The 21,727-nt window shown below is 44.5% G+C and overlaps 1 protein-coding gene across 1 annotated transcript in view; it reads right to left on the minus strand.

Moving 5' to 3' along the window:
- The window catches only part of LEKR1 (leucine, glutamate and lysine rich 1), a 50,731-nt gene that overhangs the window by 6,677 nt on the left and 22,327 nt on the right, over positions 1 to 21,727 (minus strand). The window contains exons 6-11 of the mRNA XM_062005298.1: positions 21,514 to 21,689; positions 18,150 to 18,335; positions 4,999 to 5,080; positions 3,486 to 3,563; positions 3,019 to 3,222; positions 1,456 to 1,549 (exon numbers count right to left, since the gene is read on the minus strand). Of these exons, the coding sequence (XP_061861282.1) occupies positions 1,456 to 1,549; positions 3,019 to 3,222; positions 3,486 to 3,563; positions 4,999 to 5,080; positions 18,150 to 18,335; positions 21,514 to 21,689 (820 nt within the window). The remainder of the gene's footprint in view (positions 1 to 1,455; positions 1,550 to 3,018; positions 3,223 to 3,485; positions 3,564 to 4,998; positions 5,081 to 18,149; positions 18,336 to 21,513; positions 21,690 to 21,727) is intronic.

Raw genomic sequence — 21,727 nt, forward strand, 5'->3', positions numbered from 1 at the left:
GTTTATGGGAAACAGCCTTCCAAATCCCAGTGGGAGAGACTGGCAGCTGGATGCTCCAACCCCAGTCAGTCTCCAGCTCAGAGCTTTGTGGTGGCTGGAAAGCTGCCCAGGGAAAAAGGGCCTGTGTGTGCTGGTGGGCCCTGGCTGAACAGGAGCCAGCAGCATGCACAGGTGGGCAAGAAGAACAGTGACCAGCAGGGATTGTGCCTCTGTGCTGGGCCTGGGGGAGGCTGCAGCTCGAGGGCTGTGTTCAGTGCTGGGCCCCTCACTCACTGCCACAGGGACACTGAGGGGCTGCAGCGTGGCCAGAGCCAGGCAGCGGGGCTGGGGAAGGGGCTGGAGCACAAGGGTGCTGGGGAGCAGCTCACAAGGGACAGGACAAGAGGAAACAGGCTCAAGTTGCCCCAGGGAAGGTTGAGATTGGAGCTGAGGCAGAACTGTTTCCCTGAGAGCTTTGTCAGCCCCTGTGCCAGGCTGCCCAGGGAGCTGGGGGAATGCCCATTCCTGGAGGGATTGTCCCAGGGATGGCCTGAACATGTACCTTGTATCCAGAGCTGCTGTAAGTCCCAGGTGGGGTACCACACACCTCTAGTCAGCTGCATGGCTACAGCCCCACTGCCTTGTGCTATTCAACAACCCCTGGCAGCTCCAGAATCACTGTGCCACAGCAGCTGCTTTGTTGAGTTCTGCTCTGGTTTGCAAACCACCATCTTTTAAGAGAAGGATATAGTTGCTTGCCTGCTTATTGTTTATGTTACAGCGGTTTCACAAAGAGCATGCTTGAGTTTCAGTTCACCTGACCTGAGCACAGGAAAGCTCTGCATCCTCTCCTTGTCAACAATGCCCAACCTTGTTTTTACTAAGAGACTACTTCAACATGAAATCCATGCTTTCCTATGCTTCTCTGACAGATGTGTTAGGAAACAAATGCAGGCACTGAGGCACTCCCCCATACAGGATTGTGCTTCAGGGTTTGTAACCCAGGCTGTTGCACACAGGACAGGGTGGGCTCTGCACATCCACCCCGTTGTGGTTTGTACAGAACAGCAGCCCGTGAGGTTGGGCTTTTCCTGCTGCAGAGCACACGGGGAAGGCACAGAGCCTGGGGGATGAGAGGCTCAGCAGGCTCAGCCCTGCTCCTCACACCCAGGCTTCCAGGGGATTGCAGTCCTAACACAGGCACTTCACAAATACCCTGAAACCTGGGAAGCCTGGATCAGACCTCTGAACCTCTGCCAAGTCCATAAAGACTCACACGAAATACCTCCTGCATTCAGTTCCAACCCAGCACAGACATCACCTGTTAAAACCTCTTCTACAAAGAATACTATGGACGTGTTTGCACTTGAGATGGGTATCTGCTGGCTGACTGCACTCATTCCTGACAGCCAACTACAACTGAAAACACTAATTAAGAAGCAATGGAAAAGGTGCCAAATGCACATCCAGCATTACCTTCTCCCTCCAGTTATCTTCATCCCGCATCTTCTGTCTTAATGTTTCCTGCAGCTGCTCTGTTCTGTTCTGATGAGAAATCAGCATTAACTCCCTAGAAACCACAAAAACTGGTATGTAAATACATGCCCTGCCCAGGTCTCTGCTCTGCCATATTCCTGCAGTTAAGTCCTTTGTGGCAAAGGCTGGTCTTTTCCTCTTTGTTTAGCCTTCAGTGCAGTAAGGGCAGGAATGCTGCCTAGAGCCCAGGAGGCACAGCAGCAATCCCTCCTGAGCATTTGCATAGTGCCACCACATGCTTTATGAACTCCATGTTTTAAGGAAAGCTCTGTAGTTGATCTTTCTTCCAAACACATGTAGTTAAAGCTCACACTCATCTGACATTTCTCGAGCCCAGCTTTGAAGAACACTGAAAAGCTGTTTAAATATTCAAACCAGAAATTGTTGCATTTCATGAGCTTGGAATGTTACTGCCATTAATTAATAAAACCTTAATATGTTTTGAATTAAAACCCCTGAGTGCTCCCTACTGTTAAGAGTTGCTGTTTGTTTGTTATGTGAGGCTCCTAGAGCAAAAGCCCTGGAGAGTTTAAACTCTGGTAAGTGAGATTACTAGCAATGCACTGACTGGGACATCTCACATGTCTGGGGTTGAAGGAAAAGGGAAATACTCTTAAATTAACGTCATGTTCCCTGTACTGAAGTATAGGGAATGTTCAGACCCTTTAAATATGAAAATAGGTTAATGTCTCTTATTGTACATCACTCAAAGGTGTTTATCTTTCCCCAAAGCCACTTTTCTGAACACATTTTCCATAAAAACAATAACCTACTGCCATGTTTCAATGAGAGAACAGCACTTGCTATTTTGCTAATAAAAGGCAAGCTAATTTATCAGTACATGAAAACTCATTAGCAGGACACTTCAATACTAAACCAAGCCTGTGACTGTTAGGAATACAACTGGCTATGTAGCTTACTCTCAAAGCCATCTTTCTAAGCATGGATTTCGGTTGGTAAGTGCAGAAGTCCAAAACAAAGGCACTCAACCTAGACAGCATCCCAGGGCAGACAGTCCATAGAAGCTCAGTGCGTCATTCTCCACATCTGAACAGCAAGTTCAGTGAAAATGGCAGCTTGGTTGATGTCTGAGAACCTTCACAATAAGACTAGACTGGTGGAAAGCTGTCCACACACCTCAGCAAACGCTAGACCCTATCCAATAATATTTATGGCACTGTTACAGTTTGCAGGATGCCAGTAACATGAAGTTAGGAGAACTTAAACTCTCCAGGGCTCTCGCTCTGCAAAGCTCACAGAACAAACAGCAGCTACAACTGCAGTGAGTGCTTTCATTGAACTTGAGCTGAAGCTCTGTATTACAAAGCAGTGAGGTTTTCCTCTCTTTTTTTCACTAGGATTTTGACTTTTGGGGGGGTTTCTTCCAAGTTTTGTAATCATTTTCCAAATGCATTGCATGAATGCTCAAATGTCAGGACATTAGCTCAGGGCTGCCAGGGCACAGTGGTGGGAGATGACTCCGGGTGACTCAGCTCCTGTTACCTTTCTTGTTTTAACATCACCACCTCTCCCTCTGTTTGTCTAAGAAGGGCTTTCAGTGCTTCCAGCTCACTTTCTGCTCGACCAGTCCTTCTTTTGAGATCTTCTTCTTTCCTTTCTTTCTCAGCCACTTCCTCCTGTAAACGTTTGCACACTTGTTGGCAAATCAGAACAGACTCCTCCTTTTCCTTCAGCTCTTTCATGAGTCTACAGACGAAATTAAAAAGTAGTTTTTATTTTATAGTTACTGTATTCTTATTTACAGATAGAAACTAAAGAGGCAGAATTTGTACTTGGAAAATAAAATATGAGACAAACAGCTACGTGCTCTTTCTGAAGTTACATCTAGAGACCTGAAGGCAAAAGTAGTAGTAAAAGAGTGTATAAAGCATGCATTAAAAGCATCGCCTTCTTGCTCTTACTGCCCCAAATGTATGTATTGGGTTGTGAAATATCATTTCAGCACTTACCTTGACTCAGAAATCCCATTTTCATATTTCCTTTGTTTCAGTTCATTCTGACAGACGTCCAGTTCTGCTGATTTCACCCTAAGAAAACATCAAAACAGTGTGTGTTGTCCAAAGAAGTGACAGGCTTTCCTCACGCAGTAACCTGGAATCGCTCATCAGTGTAGCCTCTCACTTGCATTTTCTATTTCAGTTACAAAGCAGACCACAAGCAAGGAGTTCTTTCACTTCCAGCTAACGTTTTAAAGTAACTGGAAGTTACTCTTCCAAGGTAAGTTCAGCCTAACCTAGGATCACAAGTTTAACGCTGCAAACAAGAAAGTGAGATCTTGCAACACTGATGGAAGTCTTGAGTAAGAGATGAATGAAATTGACCAATTCAGGAGGTAAGAGGACTGGAAAATGTGCAGGTTTCCTGTCAATATGTCATCATGTCACCAATTAATAACCATGGTTAAGGTTCATATTTACATTCAAACACACAGAACACGTTACTTTATTCAGTTGTACCCATATTACACTGAAATGTTAATATCACATTTGGAAACCCTTCACTGCTTATTTAACTGTGCTGATGAAATCTTGCTTTCATACTCAATACTTGCATTAGCATTAAAATTCTTTGTTGCTAAGCATTCCAAATATTTGCAACTTTGCTATGATCAGACCCTCTGAACACAGGAACCGATATCAGAGAGCACACATCACTACACAGCAGAGGAGGCTGAATCCTGTTAGAGGTGCGGGGAATCACAGCCAGAGCCCATGGCTAGCTGGACTCAAGGCTGGCAGCACTAGTTCATCCCCCCTGAGCTTGCCATCTGAAACGGACTTTTATTTTCTAACCACATTTAAGAGGAGGTGCCTTTTTTTCCCTTATTTCCTCAGGGTTTGGCAGCAAGTGCTCTCTTCTCAGTTGTCATGCTTCGGTTTGCTCTGACAAGGATTTGGTGACATTCTGCTCTGTCAGTTCAGGTTTTGCAGACTCATACAAGAAACCACAGGCAAGAAATGGGATGGTTGTAACCCATAGTAGTGTACTGGTGCATGGGGCAAAGTCACAGTGAATTCACATTTGGGGTACAGAGGGGAGAATGAAAAACCAGAAATCAAGATTAAATCCAAAAGTTTCTGTTTTGTTTCACAGCATCTCTCCCTTCATCCCAAATCTACCATGTGAGATACTGCTACTTTCCACATCCACTTTTAGCACAGAGGTTGTGTGGATTTCACAAGCTGTACTTGTTGAAATGAAGCAGTGCACTGAGCTGACTTCGCCCTCCTCCATGCTGTACCACGAACACAGCTGGAGGAAGACAGCCCTGCTTCCACAGCCAGACATGCTCAGCCAGGTGGTTGGAAATACAGACCCATTAATATGAAGATAAAATATTTTCTCTGTTAGTCATAAATTTCTCAAATCATCATAACAAGCAGTGCTCTCTGGGAAAAAACAAAGTGCTCTGTTGCAGCTTCATGCACAGCGGCAACACGCCCAAGCTGGGGGAGATCTTACATTAACAGCTTTTTGTAGTGGTCCATCTCAGCTGTTACTTTCTGCAGCTTCAGCCCAATTGTTTCTACTTGATTTGTTAAATCTGAAAAAGAAAGACATAAGCTCATGTCTGTGTTTATGCTAACATGATTCACTCCAATACATGTTGTGTATGATCATCTCAGACACAGAGTTCCTCACTCCACAGCCTCCCCATTTCTATCCACAACTCTAGCAGCGATTGGTTTTATAGCATGAAAAGGGTTTTCTTTATATTAGTCACGTTTTTGAACTAAATGTAAATATGAAATCACAGAATCACAGAATGGATGGGGTTGGATGGGACCTCAGCCCAACCCTCTGCTCAAGCAGCTCCATCTAGATCAGGTCACACAGGAACGTGTCCAGAAGGGTTTGGAAACCTCCCGAGAAGGAGCCTCTACAATCCCCCCGGGCAGCCTGGGCCACGGCTCCTTCAATTCACAGTAAAGATGTTTTTCCTTAAGTGGAACTTTTTGTGTTCCAGTTTTTGTCCACAAAAAGCAGACACATGTTAAATCAAGCAGTTTGTACGTAATGCTGAGAGCAAAAGCATTCAGGAAGGCAGGTCTGAAGATAACCTGCTAATGCCACTTCAGATAAAGAACCCACACTGCCTTCATGATACCATGAACTTTGGCTTGGGCTCTCTTCTCTACATGTTATCTTTCAGAACATCCCACCTACCAGTTTCAATCAGACAGAGCCTTTTTTCCAGTACATATCCCAGTTCTTTTCATCTGCACATTCAACCCCCCCTTGGGAAAAAACCTTCCAAATAAAATACTGAGCAAAGGTAAAAGAGCTGTTAAATCTCCCTCCTTCTGCAGAGCCTCATGGAACAGAAAAAAGGACAGGTTTCCTCCTAGTAGACAATGTAACATGTGTGATTTGTGAGCTCTCAGCTCAGAGTAACTGGTCTCCCCAACCACGGCTGTGTGGAACACACAACCACCACTTGCACTCGCAGAGCAGCACCCCAGCATTTCCCTGCACTCAGGTTAAAGAGTCACAGAAGTACAGGCTGCTGGGAACAGGACAGAGGTTCTCACCATTTCTAACTAAATCTGGTAGGTTTACAACTGCAAATTGATTTTAAAAGGTCACTAAAAATCCCTGAGTGACTCATATTAGACTCTTTCGTCTCAAAGAACACAACAGCAATTCTAACTTTGCAACCTTCTGATATAGTTTTATATAAAAGAAACCTCTTCTAGTTTGTGTGGCATCATATTATCCCTTTCTTTTCTTCTTTAAGTCCTAAGCATAGCCAGAACTTCAACATTTGAAGCCCTATAAACTGATGCAGCAGTATGTATCTCAATTTCATTCCCATCTTAAATAACATAGCCAAATATGCTCATGAACCAGGAGAGCTGGATGTCATGAAAACATAAGCATGACCTGCAATCAAAGTTGCCTCTACAAAAAAAGCACCATAAACTACACAGAAAGGAAATGTAGGACAGAACCTTGCAACAATCTAGAAGCTGAAGAAAATCAATATTTGCCCTCAAAATGCAACAGCAAACTAAATGAGCTGCCTTCCTCTCTGAGGGCAAACAGCTACAATGAGAATCCAACCTCTCTGTCTTCAAAGCTCTCTGAGATAACCTCCAAGAAGCCAAATGTCATTGTGCTGTCTGGTCTTAAATTCCTCATTTCTGGCATCAGAATTCACTGGGTCTTTGTTAACTTTTCCTATTTCAGTCACTTCCAGCAACTACCATTGATGATGGATGATCCCTCACGACACATCTTACCTTGCTAGGTCCTACTAGGTTCCCATAGTTCAATCAAGGGAATGGAAATCTGCTCATTATCTCATGGCACAGCAACAAAACAAACCAGGGAGAGAATTGTTCAGGGTAAAGTACACACTACCTGTCAGATATATTCCCAAACCAGCAGCATTTATAAAGAGCTTTTTAAAGAGAATGTTAGAATGTCTTTGGGCTTGACTAAGTCCTTGCAAAAGTCAGAGGAAGTTAATTACAGAGGCACCCTCTATATCACCTGATGCAAAAACACTGTTCCCATCACAAAACAGTGCAGCAACAGCCAAGCTGGGAGAGGCTTGAGGAGAAACACTGGGGTCTGAAGAGGACTTCCTCCAAACATCACCTCCCCAAGCTCTGTGCTTAGGGCTAGTAATCCCATCTTAAGGGTTGGAAGGGACCTTGAAAGATCATCCAGTCCAACCTCCATGCCAGAGCAGGACCAGCTAGAGTAGGTCACACAGGATCTCATCCAGCTGGGTTTGGAATGTCTTACTGTGCTCCTCAAACTGATGGAAGGCGATGTGAAACACTTCCAGAGCTACGGTCAATAGTGCCCAAGGTTTGATGGTAGTGAATGGCCACAATAAATGGCAAGGGCAGCTTAATTGCTTGTAAGACCCACTGGGAACCAGTGGTTGATACTTTTTCAGTACCCTCTCACTGTCCCAGTTTTGTGCCTGGAAAGCCAACCGTGTTTCCCCCCGTTTCCCTGGGAAGGAGCATCCAACACTTGCCGTTGAACGACACCCACAGAGATCAATCACCGACAACTTATGACTATTTAAAACCCCTGTTTGTGTGTCTGTCCCTGCCAAAACTTCCTCTCAGCTGCTCTCACAAACTGCCATTGTAATCAAAGCCATGCAGTCCCTGTGTTATCTGAGTCCTGTTATCTGCAGTCCAAAAGCCCCACACCAGGCAGGGGAGTGAGCTGTGAGTGTGCTGCTCAGAGCCAGCACCTTCCCCTTCCCTGCCAACGGGAAGTCGTGGCCAAGGACGGACCAGACCACCTGCAGTCACTTTCCTTTCTTTAGCTGGGCATTCTTCAGCAGTGGATTGTCCTGTACACTTTTCCAAAGCTAAATACTTCCAACTGTAATTTCCTGTCATTCATCCCGATGTTGCCTTGTGAAGTGAACGGCTCCGAATGCCTACAGAAAACTTTGGCTTCACACGCCAAGCAGATGTTGGACAGAACATGTGGGAACAATCTGACACTGACAACAGCAAGAGACTGCTTTGTTAGAGCAGATTAAGACCAAATCACCAGAGATCAACACCCCAAGAAGGAGAGCCCTTTGCCTTTCTTCACACAGGATGGCTGCCACACAGAAGTTTTTTCACAAACATCTCCTTTTGCTTTCTTTTTGGTTTTTAAATGCTACTATGAAGATCTCCGACAATTACTAACCACTGAGGTCTCTTTTCCTACACGTGGGAGTAGGGACACAAGTTCTGGAGTAAAGTAGAGGATAATGCTTCCTTTGGTCCTGGTACTTTGGGTGGTCTCTCAGGCTCTGTTTCTTCTTTCACTTGGTTTGTTTTGAGTTTTCACAGTGACTGAGCATTGGGCAGGAGTTTTGAATGAGGGGGTAGATGGATTCAATTATACAGCTGGTTTCTGCAAGTCTTCTCTAGAGAGAGTTCCCACCAGAGTCAACAGGAGCTGTTTAGCAGAAAGTCTGAGGGCCCAGACCCAGGCCCACAGAGGCGAAATAACAGGGATATCAATCAAGGTGGAAAACACAGTAAAAATGAGGAAATTGATAAGGGAATGGTAATGCAAATGGGAGCTTACACTGAGAACTTGCTGGATAAAGAAAAACACATCCAAATCCTTATGCAAAAATGTTCTCCAGTAGTGAAAACAAAGCTTGATGCAAAAGATGCAAAACCAACAAAAAGTATTCCTGCTCTGTAACACTGATACTCACTTTAAAGCTTTCAGAAAGTTACACACTCTAATGAACTCTCAGTCCAAACCCATCTCAACATCATTCATGGTTCATTTTCCTTGTCTTTGACTATGGTAAGATCCATTGTGAACCCCAGAGTCAGCACTAATCTTTCAGGCAGCACTTGCCATCATCTTTGCCTTCAAAGAGGGCCAAGGGGTGGACAGGGCAGAGACTGCCCTCCCAACACCCCAGTGCTGGATCATACTCTTCATAAAGTGAGACTGTTGTGACAAGGACAGAGACCAAAGGGGCACAGCACGGGAGAAGCACAAAGGCATGAAGAAACAAAGAAAAGCCAAAGCTGGTGACTGTTTCCTGTGATTTGGGTGAATTCCCACAGATGCAGCCCACAACATCTGCAAAACACCGAGCATGGAGTCTGGCCAGAAATGGGTTTCAGGAATGTAGCCACCCAGTTTGCATCCTCCCCAGCTGCCTGGCCCACAGCATGGTCCTCAGTGAAGGCTCCAGTTGCTGCTTTGTAAACAGCATCAACCAGGGAAGTTTTCAGTGGGGGGAAAAAAGACGAAAGAAGAAAAGGGACTGTGAACTGTGTTCCTGTTGGGTGAGCAGCCCCTCTGGAAGCCATCAGCTTTGCAGCTAATTGACAACAGCCTCCCAGTGATACCAGCTCAGCAGCACACATGATTAGAACTGTGCCATTTCCTACTTTTCCTGCAAAACCCACAAAACACACCTTCTGCTAATTTTGGTCTCATCTAGATAAAAGCTCAGCATTTAAATCACACATAAGAAAATGAAGACTATTTGCATGGTGTTAAGACTTTTTGGAAAGGCTGATATGCACAGCTCAGACAGATACTGCTGCTGAAGACCTGCAGACCCCAGTCAGTACTTGAGACCTTTTTGCCCCAGCAGCACCAGCTCGGCTGTTGGTGGATACGCTCAACAGCACAGCACCATGTAGGTCAATGCCAAGTATGGTACGAATCTGTTCTGTATCACTAAGTCTCTGGTCTAAAATAACTGTGCCTACCTAAGAATAAATGCATCTCTAAAAAGTTCACAGGCTTCCAATTTCAGGAATAGAGCCCACTGCTCGCTGTCTGGCCAGGAGCCGCTCGCAAGTGGGTTTGCTGCTTCTAACCACGTCACTGCACTGCACTGCACTGCAGCACAGAGAAAACAGCAAAGCAGAAAGCAGTTTCGTTTTCCCTTTCTTTAAGCATGGTTTAGGGAACAACTGGCAGATAGTTTGGTTTAAACAAAACAAGCTCTGACTCATCGTACTGGTCAGTGCTGAGAAAACAGCCTCAGGGGCAGCCCGGTCCCCAAGGCTGCGCTGGCTGCACGTGCTGTCCCCCACATAACCACAGAGAGATGGTAACCCAGCTCTCCTGCTGCTTCTGACAAACAGGAGGCTGCAGGTAAAACTGACTCAATAACTGCTCCTTATAGGGGCAAACCCTGAATATTGGCTAATGAGCTGTGTCAAAAGGGGTAAAAGGGTTTCATTTCTCTTAGAACATTAATGCTAGACCAAACTGAGATGCACACAAAACACAGGGACTTTTCAGTAAGGGTTTAGAAGAGCCTAGTAGAGAAGCTGTGAGAAATCCAAAATCCATCCATGAGAAATGACCCTGTCAGAGCAGGAACCATGTGTCTCACTGGATGTTTCTAAGGAGCCCAAAGAAGTGAACCAAAGATTCAAAGTCCTTGCACACACTGAGCTGTTTTTATAATTTATACTATTTCGTGCACTACGGTCTCCAAGAGAAATGATTTCTGTTGTACACAGAAGAAAGGACTCGGTTTTGTTTGTGACTCAAGCACCAGCCTGTCTGGAAGGAACCCAGGGATGAACTCCAGCCGTATAGATTTGCATCCTTGCTGGAGCCCTGACTAGTGCCACCAGGAAGTCTCTAAATCACTAACAGCTGCCAGGAACTGGGAGGACCTGCCAGGAACTGGGAGGACGTGCCAGAAGCAGGAGTGCTGCTTTCTTATCTGCCCCAGCATATGTTGCTGACCACTGCCAGGACGGGGCTTTCTGGACCTCTGGGCTGAACTAGTATGTTCCTTCTTTCACGTTTGCATAGAAAACGAGCACAGGAAAAGCAAGAGATCCTAAATAGTTCTGAGTGGTACAACTCTAGAACAGGCTCAGTGCCCTCGAAAGAACAAGCCAGCAACTGCACACACCATGCAAACATGACAGCAACCTTTTCCAAGAGCTTATGAAGTGCTTAATTAGAGAAACAGGGTTTTTCTCAGCAAACCCTGCTCCCCTCCCTCTCTCCATACTCCATGAGCATGAGTGACATGTTACGAGCCCTTCTGCAGCCAGAGGGATTGCTTACAAGGTATTTGCTCTGCCATGGCCAAGGATTCATACTCCAGCATCAAAGGATTTAAGCCTAAATTTTCTGCATACCTTCCTGCCTTTCTGAACCCAAACTAACTGGGATAGGTCAGAATTATTCCTACAGACCTGCTTCTCCTATGTATTAAAATTTATCTGAAACACTGTCACCCACCTATCGGCTGGGGAAAATGAAGGTGTGGAAATGGAGCTACTGACCTTGGTTTTCCTTGGAGATGTTTTTGATCTGTCTCAGTGTTCAGGCCAAGCAGATACAGAAAAACATAACAAACAGATTTCCTTTAGCATGGATTCCTGCTTTTCCTCAAGAACCAAAGTAGGGCCCTTCTGTAACTAAATCACACTCAATCACAGCATTATCCCTACACTTAGTTGCAGAGAAGTAGGACACTGTTCTTTCCATCGTATTCATCCGTTTCCTCTTCCACTTTAAGAGGTGGCTGAAAAGCACTAATGAGCCACTGCTTCAGCTAACCCATTTGTCACATTCTGTTCAAACCCCAGCACTGCCTTCCTCAGATCTCACCCTTCAAGCTCTTAGTACCACAGCTGGAATTAATGAAAAAATATTATTTCAACAGTACTTGTAGTATGAATAGTGGATGTTTGAACTGCAGCCTACCTAAAACTACAGGAAACTATTCTCCCTCTGGATGTTCAAAGCTCTTCAAAGCTGTCTTTAAAGTGTCATTAAAGACACTTCATGTAGATGAAAACACTGCTCCTTCTCCCCATGAAGAGTGCTAACATTCTCCACTCAAACTACCCAGCTACTCCTACAGCTGCCTGCATTTTTCAATCATCTCTCATTAGTCTTATTATGTCCACAGACCACTGCTAAGTTTATATTTAGCACCTTCAGTAGCCCACGAAGCAGGAGCATCAAAAGATTGAAAAGACAGTTTTCATGTGCATAGCCAGCAATTTAAACCCACACAGAGGCAAACCCCTAACTATAAATGGGCTAAAGAAAAACTGCAATGACTTTGTGAAGAACAATTATTCTGGATCTGTGATTAAGTGGAGGAAAGGATCTGGCTGGTAATAAAAAAGTAAAGCACAGAGATCAGCTCCTCTCTTTTAGCAGCACATACTATGGCAGCTCTTCCACCACTCTCAATCCCAAACATACAAAGACACTATCACAAGGTGCTAAGGATTTGTTTGCTTTTTGTGAGCCTGATTAGACAATTACTCACCAGACTTTACCCCGCACAGAGCAGTTTTCGAGACCTGTCATCTGTGGCTGACTGGATGATGCACTGTGAGTCTGAAAAGTGTTATGAAAGCAGCAATCAAACTCATCTCTTTGGCAAAACATAACTCAGGTGACGTGGGGAAAGTCGGGAGAAGTACAGGAATGAAGAAATAAGAGTGGAAACTAATTAGTTTCAGCTCTTGCAAAAGACTGTTACATGGAAACAGTCCATAACTCCAAATTCTGTGACAAATACACAAAACGAGGACCTTCAACACATCGGCTGCAGGAAGGAAGATCCTTCCAAAGCATGTGACTCACCAATCCTAGTAGGGTTTTTTTCCTGGAGCATTGACCTATTTCAGTACCAAAGAGATATACCTGCTTCCAAGTAGTCTATGAAAACAACAAGCAAACTAAACCAAAGACCCAAAGCCATGGACACTCTGGATCTGGCTGGTTCCTTACACACTGACTTTATACGGTGTAGATCCACTCATTGGAATTGATTTGCATTAAATTCAAGTGAGGCAATTAAAAAAGTATTGTTTGTTACCACTAACTTTGATACAAGGGCAAACCCCCACCATACTTTGTGCTTGTTTCATGAGGAAAATGATGCTTTGCATTTCCAAGAGAGCGTTTTTCTCACCAGTGCATTAGCCAGCTTCATCACCCCGAGCCAGGAACGAGTCCCATACAGACAGATCTCTTCCAGTGCACAGGGACTTGTGTTTCACTGACCCATTCATAGGGGGTAGAATAAAAATGCCTGAGCTAGTGATCCTTCTGCCTTAAAATCTCCTCGATACCCAGTTTCCTGCCTCTTAATAATTCCTTTATTATGAAGCAACTGCTGCCCATTTCTACTGATAAACGGTAAGACACCCTGCACGGAACGAGCTGCTGAGCCGATATTCTAGCTGCTCCTTAACATCCTGCATGAATTCCACCTAACAATGCTTTCATTTGTGCCTTCCCCACAAAATGTCTGCTATTTCGAGTTTCAAAACGAAACCTGACACGTGCCAAATAAGTAAATAGTGAGTCAAACAGCAGAGCAGGATGAGCAGCGGTCACAGTGACCCTGCTGCTCCAGTGCTACACCGCCGAGATGCCCGAGAATCCAGTCACATGAGCCCCCGAGATAACTTGCAGTGAGCCAGTTACACACACTTGGTGGTTTTTAATCCTCCTTCTCTGGAGATACATTTAAAAAGGGCAAGTGAGCAGGAGAGATCCAGTGTCAGCACACAGAGCTGCTGAGGGAAAGGAGTAGCTCTGTAGAGCACTATATATTTTCAAATCTCTTTATAAACATAAACAAGCAGCTTCCAAAATATTCCTTTGAAGTGGAGAGGAGGGGGAGGGAAAAGACAGACAAAGCCATAGATGGGAGCTCTTGGCCAGGTCTCCTCTCACTGCTAGCAGGGGGAAAAAGAAATTAACAAAGATTTAATCATGGACAAAACTAAGAGAGCATTCTAACACATTTGGCTGCTCTCAGGAGCCATGTCTCCGCTTCCAGTTATGTCACATCAAAGCAAGAAATCACTCTTTAGTTCCATAAATCCCACATTTCTTTCTCCTGTCAAAAGCAGAACTCGACAGTTGTTCATGTCAACACAGAATTCCAAGAGCTGCACAACTGGCAAGAGCTGAATCGCAAACGTCCTCCCCAGATTAACTGGGAGGAGGATTTGGGATGAAAGGGGTAATTTTGGAAAGTTAATGCTAAGTTTGCATTCCACCCAGGAGATGTGATACTCACCACCTGGGCTGCTGATTAACGTGCCTTTACTTTGCAATCTCCTACAGAGGTCAACAAGCTTACCAGAGGATACACAAGTCCTGTTGATACTCTTTGGAAGGAAAGTCTTTAGCCTCTCTTCACTCCTGGAGGTGCCCAGAGGCAGGATGGAAGAAACAAAGGTGAAAGGAGGCATACCCAACAGACTCCAGTATGTGGTACCAGTTACAGTCCCAAACACCCAGCCAGAGAGGGATTCAACCCCATCATTGCAGAAATTACACTGCACAGCTTTTAAAACCATAAATATGGACAAGAAAACACACACATGTAGGGAAAAAATCCACCAGCTGATCTCAATCTACATGCACAGAAACATGCATGGGATTTGGAGGGACATTGTCAGCAGAAGCAGGTAAAGGGGAGACTTTCATTGGCTTTTCTTTTGGGAAAAATACTCTGAGCTCCTGATGAGGGCACAGAGGTGAAGTGAGCTGGGTGTGTGTGGGACTGTGATGCCAGTTTGCAGTGCCACTGCCACCTCTGATGTGCTCCAGTGAAATGCCAGATGCTCTGGAAAGCACTCTCTGTACACTCCCCTCCTTCCATTCACTGGCAACAGGAGAATCGAAACTACAACTGAAGTGCCTGAGAAGGCCTCATGAGCTGTTGCTCATCTGAGGATATCCAAGGCAACAAACCATTGCTAATCTTGAGAGTCATCTGGAACCAGGCCAGAGAGGAAAAAGGAAATGCTCTTTTGTTTCTCCTGCACCCCCTGTGTTGAGCCACGCATCATTTTCTACTCATCATCTTCTTGCACAGCATGAAGCCTGGAGAAAGCTGCACTTCCCTGGCTGCAGGAGAGACAGACACTGACTCCAGTCACCTGCTCAACTATCTGACCAAATCAAGCTACTTCTTTTTGCACATTGCTCCAGTTTGCTTCAGTGAAACTATTCCAGAACACCCTGCAGTGACCAGGGATATGGGGAATGATTCCAAGTGAGAACGGGACAGGAGACTTTAGGTCTCAAACCAAAAAGTAAATAGGTCTCATCATGATGTTCACTGAACGACAGCAATGTGCAGGCTAGGCTGCAGAGCAAGGAGCACACACTGCAACACTCAAACTGCACTGCAGCCAAACACACAAACACACCAGCTGCTTTTTCCTGCTTTATTCACTGTGCATTACAAAGGAACCGTTCAGGATAGCCCTGCATACTGCTTTTTCCCCACAAGATGCCTGTGTCTGTCACTACCCAGGACAAAGGAACTCCAGCTATTCCAGACTGGCATCTCACAGCTCAATGTGTGCTCCCCACTCCATTTACAGAGCAGCCAGTGAGCCAAATTCCCTGATATCCCTGTCACAATGTCCTAACCTATGCACTGCTTGGCTCCTGTCCTGTTGCCCAGCTCCCCGGAACAAGCTGGGCTTGGGAAAGTGCTGCCCAGCCATTGTACTCCAGAGACTTGGAAACTGAAATCACACAGAGCTTAGTCACCACACCAACAAGTTTCTATTGAACATTTTCAATGGCTTATTAGTCAGTTTAACTTGGTTATCTATGGCAAGAGCACTGTCAAACCTTCCTTCTCACAGTCCTTTCTCAGAAAACAGAAGGTTCATGGGGTTTTCAACAATTTTTTTCCAGGGTAAGGTTCAAACCTAAAATGCAGTCACTCTTCCAGCCATACCAGCCTCTGAAAGCTCTGACCATTTGAACTGGAATTACTATTGAAAAATGATTCATTTGTCAGGATGGGTAATAGCCTGCACCATTGAGAACAGATACCTTACAGTAAATGTGGAGCAATCTTGGTTTTCTTATACAGCAATACTTAACAATCTGGAGATCCACAGGCTGGAATGGCTCCTCCACACCAGGCACTTATGTGTGAGCTCAGAAGTTCTCAGCACAAAGAGCAGAGATGCTCTGTGTGATCTGGCCTGAGCTTGCTCATGATACGCTACTCCTAGATATTCTACAGTCTCTAAAGGTCCCTCCCAACCCCTACTGTTCTGTGATTCTGTGAAATTAGAGCTAACTGCTTGATGTGATGGTCTGAGGCAACGTGCTGCCTTAGGGAATAAATGCAGATTCCGAGAAGAAGCTATTCAAGCATCACTAAAATACACACCACACCAAATAGTCTTTAAAAACAGGAATAAATTACAGACTCTGGTCTTCTAACCTAAGAACGAGCCAGTTCTCCATGGAGTTAAACATGGGCAAAAGTGAAACAGAAGGTGTGTTTTTCCCGTGCATGTGACCAGTCTCTGAACTCACTGTTCACAGGAACCTCTGAAGTGAACAGCGGTACAAAACCAAAGTGGGAATTCATAACTAAGGGCAGTTTTCATATCAGGATAAATGTAACATTATACATGGCCCATGTAATGATACCAAACCATGCAATTCCAAGCTTCAAGGACTGTCTTAGGAGGCTCAAGGCCCTCCTTAGATCAAGATGAGACATGTAAGGAAGAGATGTTATCCTACAATTGCTCTTCTAGAGTTCCTGCTCCCTCCTTTGAGCCCTGCTGTGCTCCCCAGGGTGAGGACAGGACACTGAGTTAAATGGACTTTAGCCTTTCCACAGCAGCAGTGAGTGCCAACATTCCAGCTGCCAGGAATGCCTGTGAACCCACAGCAGGCTTCACGTGCCCACGGACAGCCAGAAAAACCTTGCTCCATTCTCTCCGTTACACTGAACATAAAGCCCATGACGGGAACTGTACAAAGGAGTGTTCCCAAGGAGCAGCAACAGCCTGCACACCAGCACCACATCTCCACTTGTGGCACCCACAACTTCAGTATTTCATTTAAAAAAAAAAATCAAACACTTTTCACACAAATCAAGTGTCAAAGGATACTGGAGAAGGAGCTGGTTTTGTACTGAGATGGGTTTATTTTGACTAGTTTTTTCCCCCCAAAGAAATGCGTGTCATATTTAATTGCATTTTCCTCAAGGCAGGCAGGTGGCAGAGCCATTTGGATAATTGCAGAAGCTCATATTTCTAGAGAAAGGTAAATAGTAAGTGATCTAACTGCTTATGACTTCTCAGTGTTGTGTCTATTTATAGAAAGACAAAAGATATCCCTCAAAAGAAAATTGAAACAACTTTTCTGGTTATACTGAACACAGAAGAAAGTCAAGGGTGGAGGGCAAAATGAGCATTTGGTGTCCACTGCTTCTTAAAACATACAGTAATGTGATCAGATCATCACACTACCTAAGCACAGGAGCACGTACTAGAACATTGGTGGTGGATTCTGAAGGGAGGACCTGTGACAGCTGGAGTGACCTGCAAATCACTGCAACTACCAGAACTTGTAGAATATCCAGATTGCTGCACTAAGGGACTCTCAGACAGTTCCTTTGCATGGCAAATCTGATGACTCAAAACTGTGCCCAGAACAGCACAACCTCTGTATGTTTTCAAGGTCTTCAAATGTCAGAGACAGCATTATGAATTCAAAAATGCTTTAAAAAGAGATTCAAGAGATATTAACACAAATAATCTTTCTGTAATGAGTTATTGTCTCAACAGAGCTCACAAGATATAATTTCAAGTACTGTCACTGCTCTGACAGTTTTCAAGAGCACTCTCTAGATTCCTGAGACACACTATCAAGGGCAAATCATTAGACAATCCCAAGTTTAATGAATCTATGAGAAAAGAGACTGGCTTAGCCTGACTGACTTTTCAGTTCTGTTACTGAGAGCCAAAAATCCTCTCTGGCCTTCCACTCAAAATGAGAGCATTTCCCTTCATTTTCACCTCAGAGCCTCCTCCCTGAAGTTTTACATCAGAATGACAAGTAACAGCATAATTGTATTGCCACCATCTTCATTGTTTGTCTCCCTTCCTTTGTTTTCACCCTCACCCTAAGCAGACTCATGTTCCCAGCAGGGTAAGAGACTCCTCACAGTGACACAGTGTCTCTGTGAGAGCAGCTCATCCCCATTTTCTCAGGGATGGAGCTGGGCTGCTGGGTGCCTTCACAGCAACAGCCACTACTTCAGAGCTTTTAATCTGCATTTCATTTTACTTGAAAGTTTGCTTGAAATGGCAAAGTTCCCTTACCTAATGTTTCCTTTTGTAGTTCATGGCACCTACTTTGTAGCTCATCCCCTTGCTGAAGTGAAGTTTGAAGCTGTTGAGTCTTCAGGTCAACTGTGTCAGCCACCAATGTCAGGTGTTTTACCTTTTCCTGGAGGCATTCATTCTCTCTCTGGGAGTTTGCTAATCTTTGATTCAGCTTGGGTATTTCTGAGGAGGAAAACAAAAAAACCCATCACACAGACTGTTGCCAAATCTACTTTCTTCACTAAAAAGTATTACACCTGATTTATGACCTCAAGACTCCAGTGCCCTGCAACTCCAGTTTGGGTATGGGTCAGGGTAAGCCAATGCATTAGCAACACTTCAGCTGAGAATGTAGAGGGCCAAAAGAAGGGCTTCTGCAAACCTCTTTAAACAAGTAACTCAGCCAAACATTTTATCGACAAATAATACGTTTTATTCTAAGCAAAACCAGGCATCTCTTCTAAGATCTCAAAACCAAATTAAAATGTATAGATATATTCCACAGGAAACAACAATAGGTGACAGAAAGATTGGAATCCAAGCCTTTTATCCTAAGGAGATACACAAACCATTGTTGATATACAAAACCAATTGCACACTCATTTTGAACTCGATTTGAGAAGTTATCAAGGGGGTTAAGCCTCTGCTAAAGCTCAGTTTGAAACTTTTGGTTCAGAAGATGTTTGGACATGCAGATTACATTTCATTTTCTCACTCCTCAGATGACTGTTGCTGTCAAAGTAATCACAAAGTGCAGGCTACAAAAGACAGGTTTTGTCACTATCTTCCATCAGCTCTTCAACACAAAAGAGCAGCAGACACAAGGAAGTTTCCCAGGCAGGTTTTACTGCAAGGTAAATAAGTCAATCCTGGGTGGGCTATAGTGGGTCTCCTACATTTTCATCTCTTTTCCTGAGTTCATATATGCTGGATGACTGCATTTAAACATTTCCAAAAGCAGTTGCAATTCTTCTCTATGGCTTCTCAACTATAGCCCTAAATGCTCAGCTGCCCACAGACCTTGTAACACTTATTTACATTAATAATGGCCATATACAAGAGGTTTTATAAGCTGTTTTCAAACTAACCAAGCAAACCGGCCCAGGCATAAAGAGATGCATCCCACATAACATTTCTCTTCTGAAAATCTGAATGGAAAACGAGTTCTGAAAGTCTTGTTGCAAAAACAGGTAAAATAAACAAAACCCCACAACTATATATGAATATGTTACCATATGTTAATGATGAACAACTCAAAACACAACACAAAAGCTTCTGAATGGCATTCACAGGCCAAAACCCAATAATAATTCTGTGTGACTAAATGGTTTTGATACAGAAAAGTAGATTTTTAAGGATGGGTGTTATCTTCACCGTGTGGCACTCAGTGGGATACACTGAATGCAGTCAGGGACACGTAGCTTGTATAATGATAGATGTAATCATTAAAACAACATGAAAGGCTGTGCTTTGCTTCACATAATCACAGCATCTCAAGGGCTGGAAGGGACCGGAAAGATCATCTAGTCCAGAGCAAGACCACATAGAGCAGGTCACAAAGGAACTCGTCCAGGTGGGTCTGGAATGTCCCCAGAGAAGGAGACTCCACAGCCCATCTGGGCAGCCCCTTCCAGGGCTTCCATACAGATATTCTATACATTTGCAGTACTACAATAAACAAAACAAGGAATACTCCAGATAAGAAGCCTTAAAAGTGTTATGAGTCTCTTTGAAGTTGAAGAAATATATGTTCTCATTCCCTTTACTAGCTGCAAGTAGGCAGAGAATGAGCACAGGGACATACAATACTTTCTGTGCTCAGTCTTAATTAGGAGATGAAGTGATGAATCAAAATGTGTGATAGCGCTGCTAACATTTCAGTTAAACTGTTCTTATAAAGAAAATGAATGCTAAAGAGTGTTTTTCTGGTCACAGTCATCTTCAGCAGGCCAGAGCCCCCCCTCCTGGGCTCCCTGCTGCCCGGACGTGGGACACCCCGGACTCTCTGCCGGGACTCAGGCGCTGTCTCAACGGGCTGCGTGTCTACTCACTCCTATGGAACAGCTGCCACACTCATTTCTTCCCAATCTCAACAAAGCAATCATTGAAAACATTAAACATAACTTCCAATGTCCCAGGAAGCACAGGCTGCCAGGGAGCTAGGGTGTAAAATGAAGCTGTGCATTTCCTGGGATCCCCACACACGCAGGTTTGGCCGAAGCTGGAAATTCGCACTTGAGTTCAAATCACCAGCAGTGATATGGGAGATGCACATCACCCACCATGCCCTTAAATTCTTTTTCACAGGGAGAGAAAGCACAACTTTCTCAGCTCATCTACTTCTTTGCTACCTCATAACCCTGATTAAAGTAGTCTCCGGACCAAATAGCTCATCAGCTCATACACACAGAACACACTGAACTATAAGGAGCACATGAAAAGGCCATTAAAGTTGTAAAAGTCAGCACAGGCCTGATTTTTGGACGCTTTGGATGTTACAGTCTGCAATTACACAGCTGCACACTTCCTTCAGTAAATTAATCTCTTAACTGAGACAGAGCAAAAATGGTATTGAAGGATAAATTTGAGTTAAGTCCGACCGCCAGCCTCCGGGCTGGGCACGACCTTCACGAACAAGCCATCGGTTGTGACTTGCTCCCAGCTTACTCTGTTCCTGAAGGCTGCCCTTGTTTGAGCAGGAAGCAGGCTGTGGGCCAAGGGAATTATCCTCAGCCCGTGGGCTGCTCCATGTCCCTTTCAAACCCAAGGATCCCTCGGATAAAACAGTTGTATATGGGTATTACTTGTTCTTGAGAAATGGAAGGAGGCAGCAGTTGCTACATGTTGGGTGCAGGTTTGCTTGTACTCAAGGCAACTCAGTGTGTAGACCAGTGGGTTGCTCAAGGGAAGACTTGCAGCTGCCCACACGATGGGAGGACAGCAGGGCAGGACTCTCGAGCAGCTCCACAAAGGACACTATCATGGATACATACATGTGCAAAAAACTGCCCCCAGGAGTCATGAGGCAAATTAAACAAGTCTTTGAGTTGTGAGCATACCCACATCCTCCTAGGAAGTACATGAATTCTGGTTCACATCACGGTATTTGTATTGCTGCCACTTCTGAAGTGGCCAACCAAACAATCAGTCCAGCACGCTAATCCCAGAGGAACTGCACTGAGCTCACCTCTGTTTGTATGGTGCCACAGCAGCAGGTAAGCTCTTCTAATGCTTTGGATTTGGAGAAGTTAATGTCAGAACCATAAATTACCTGCTAAATTTTACCTTCTAATTTACTATGTTAACGCTCAACCACCAGAAGAGACTTTCTCTTGCCCAAAGTCATTGCAGGACAGTTTACCTGCCAGAGCTTCTTTGCTGATGGATTTTATTTGCAGAAAAATGTCTTCTTTCGTGGCAGCCCAGTTCTCCAGGTTACTGGAGATGACCTCTTTAATGCTGTCTAGTTCACTCCTGATGAAAGGAAGCAGTGAGACAGCCTTGTTCAGAGTTGAGCAGTGATGTTCCAATGTACTTCTGCAAGACAGACAAATAGCACCAGACACACTTTTAAA

The sequence above is a fragment of the Colius striatus genome, chromosome 12 (assembly GCF_028858725.1).
Source record: "Colius striatus isolate bColStr4 chromosome 12, bColStr4.1.hap1, whole genome shotgun sequence".
NCBI classification, from domain to species: domain Eukaryota; kingdom Metazoa; phylum Chordata; class Aves; order Coliiformes; family Coliidae; genus Colius; species Colius striatus.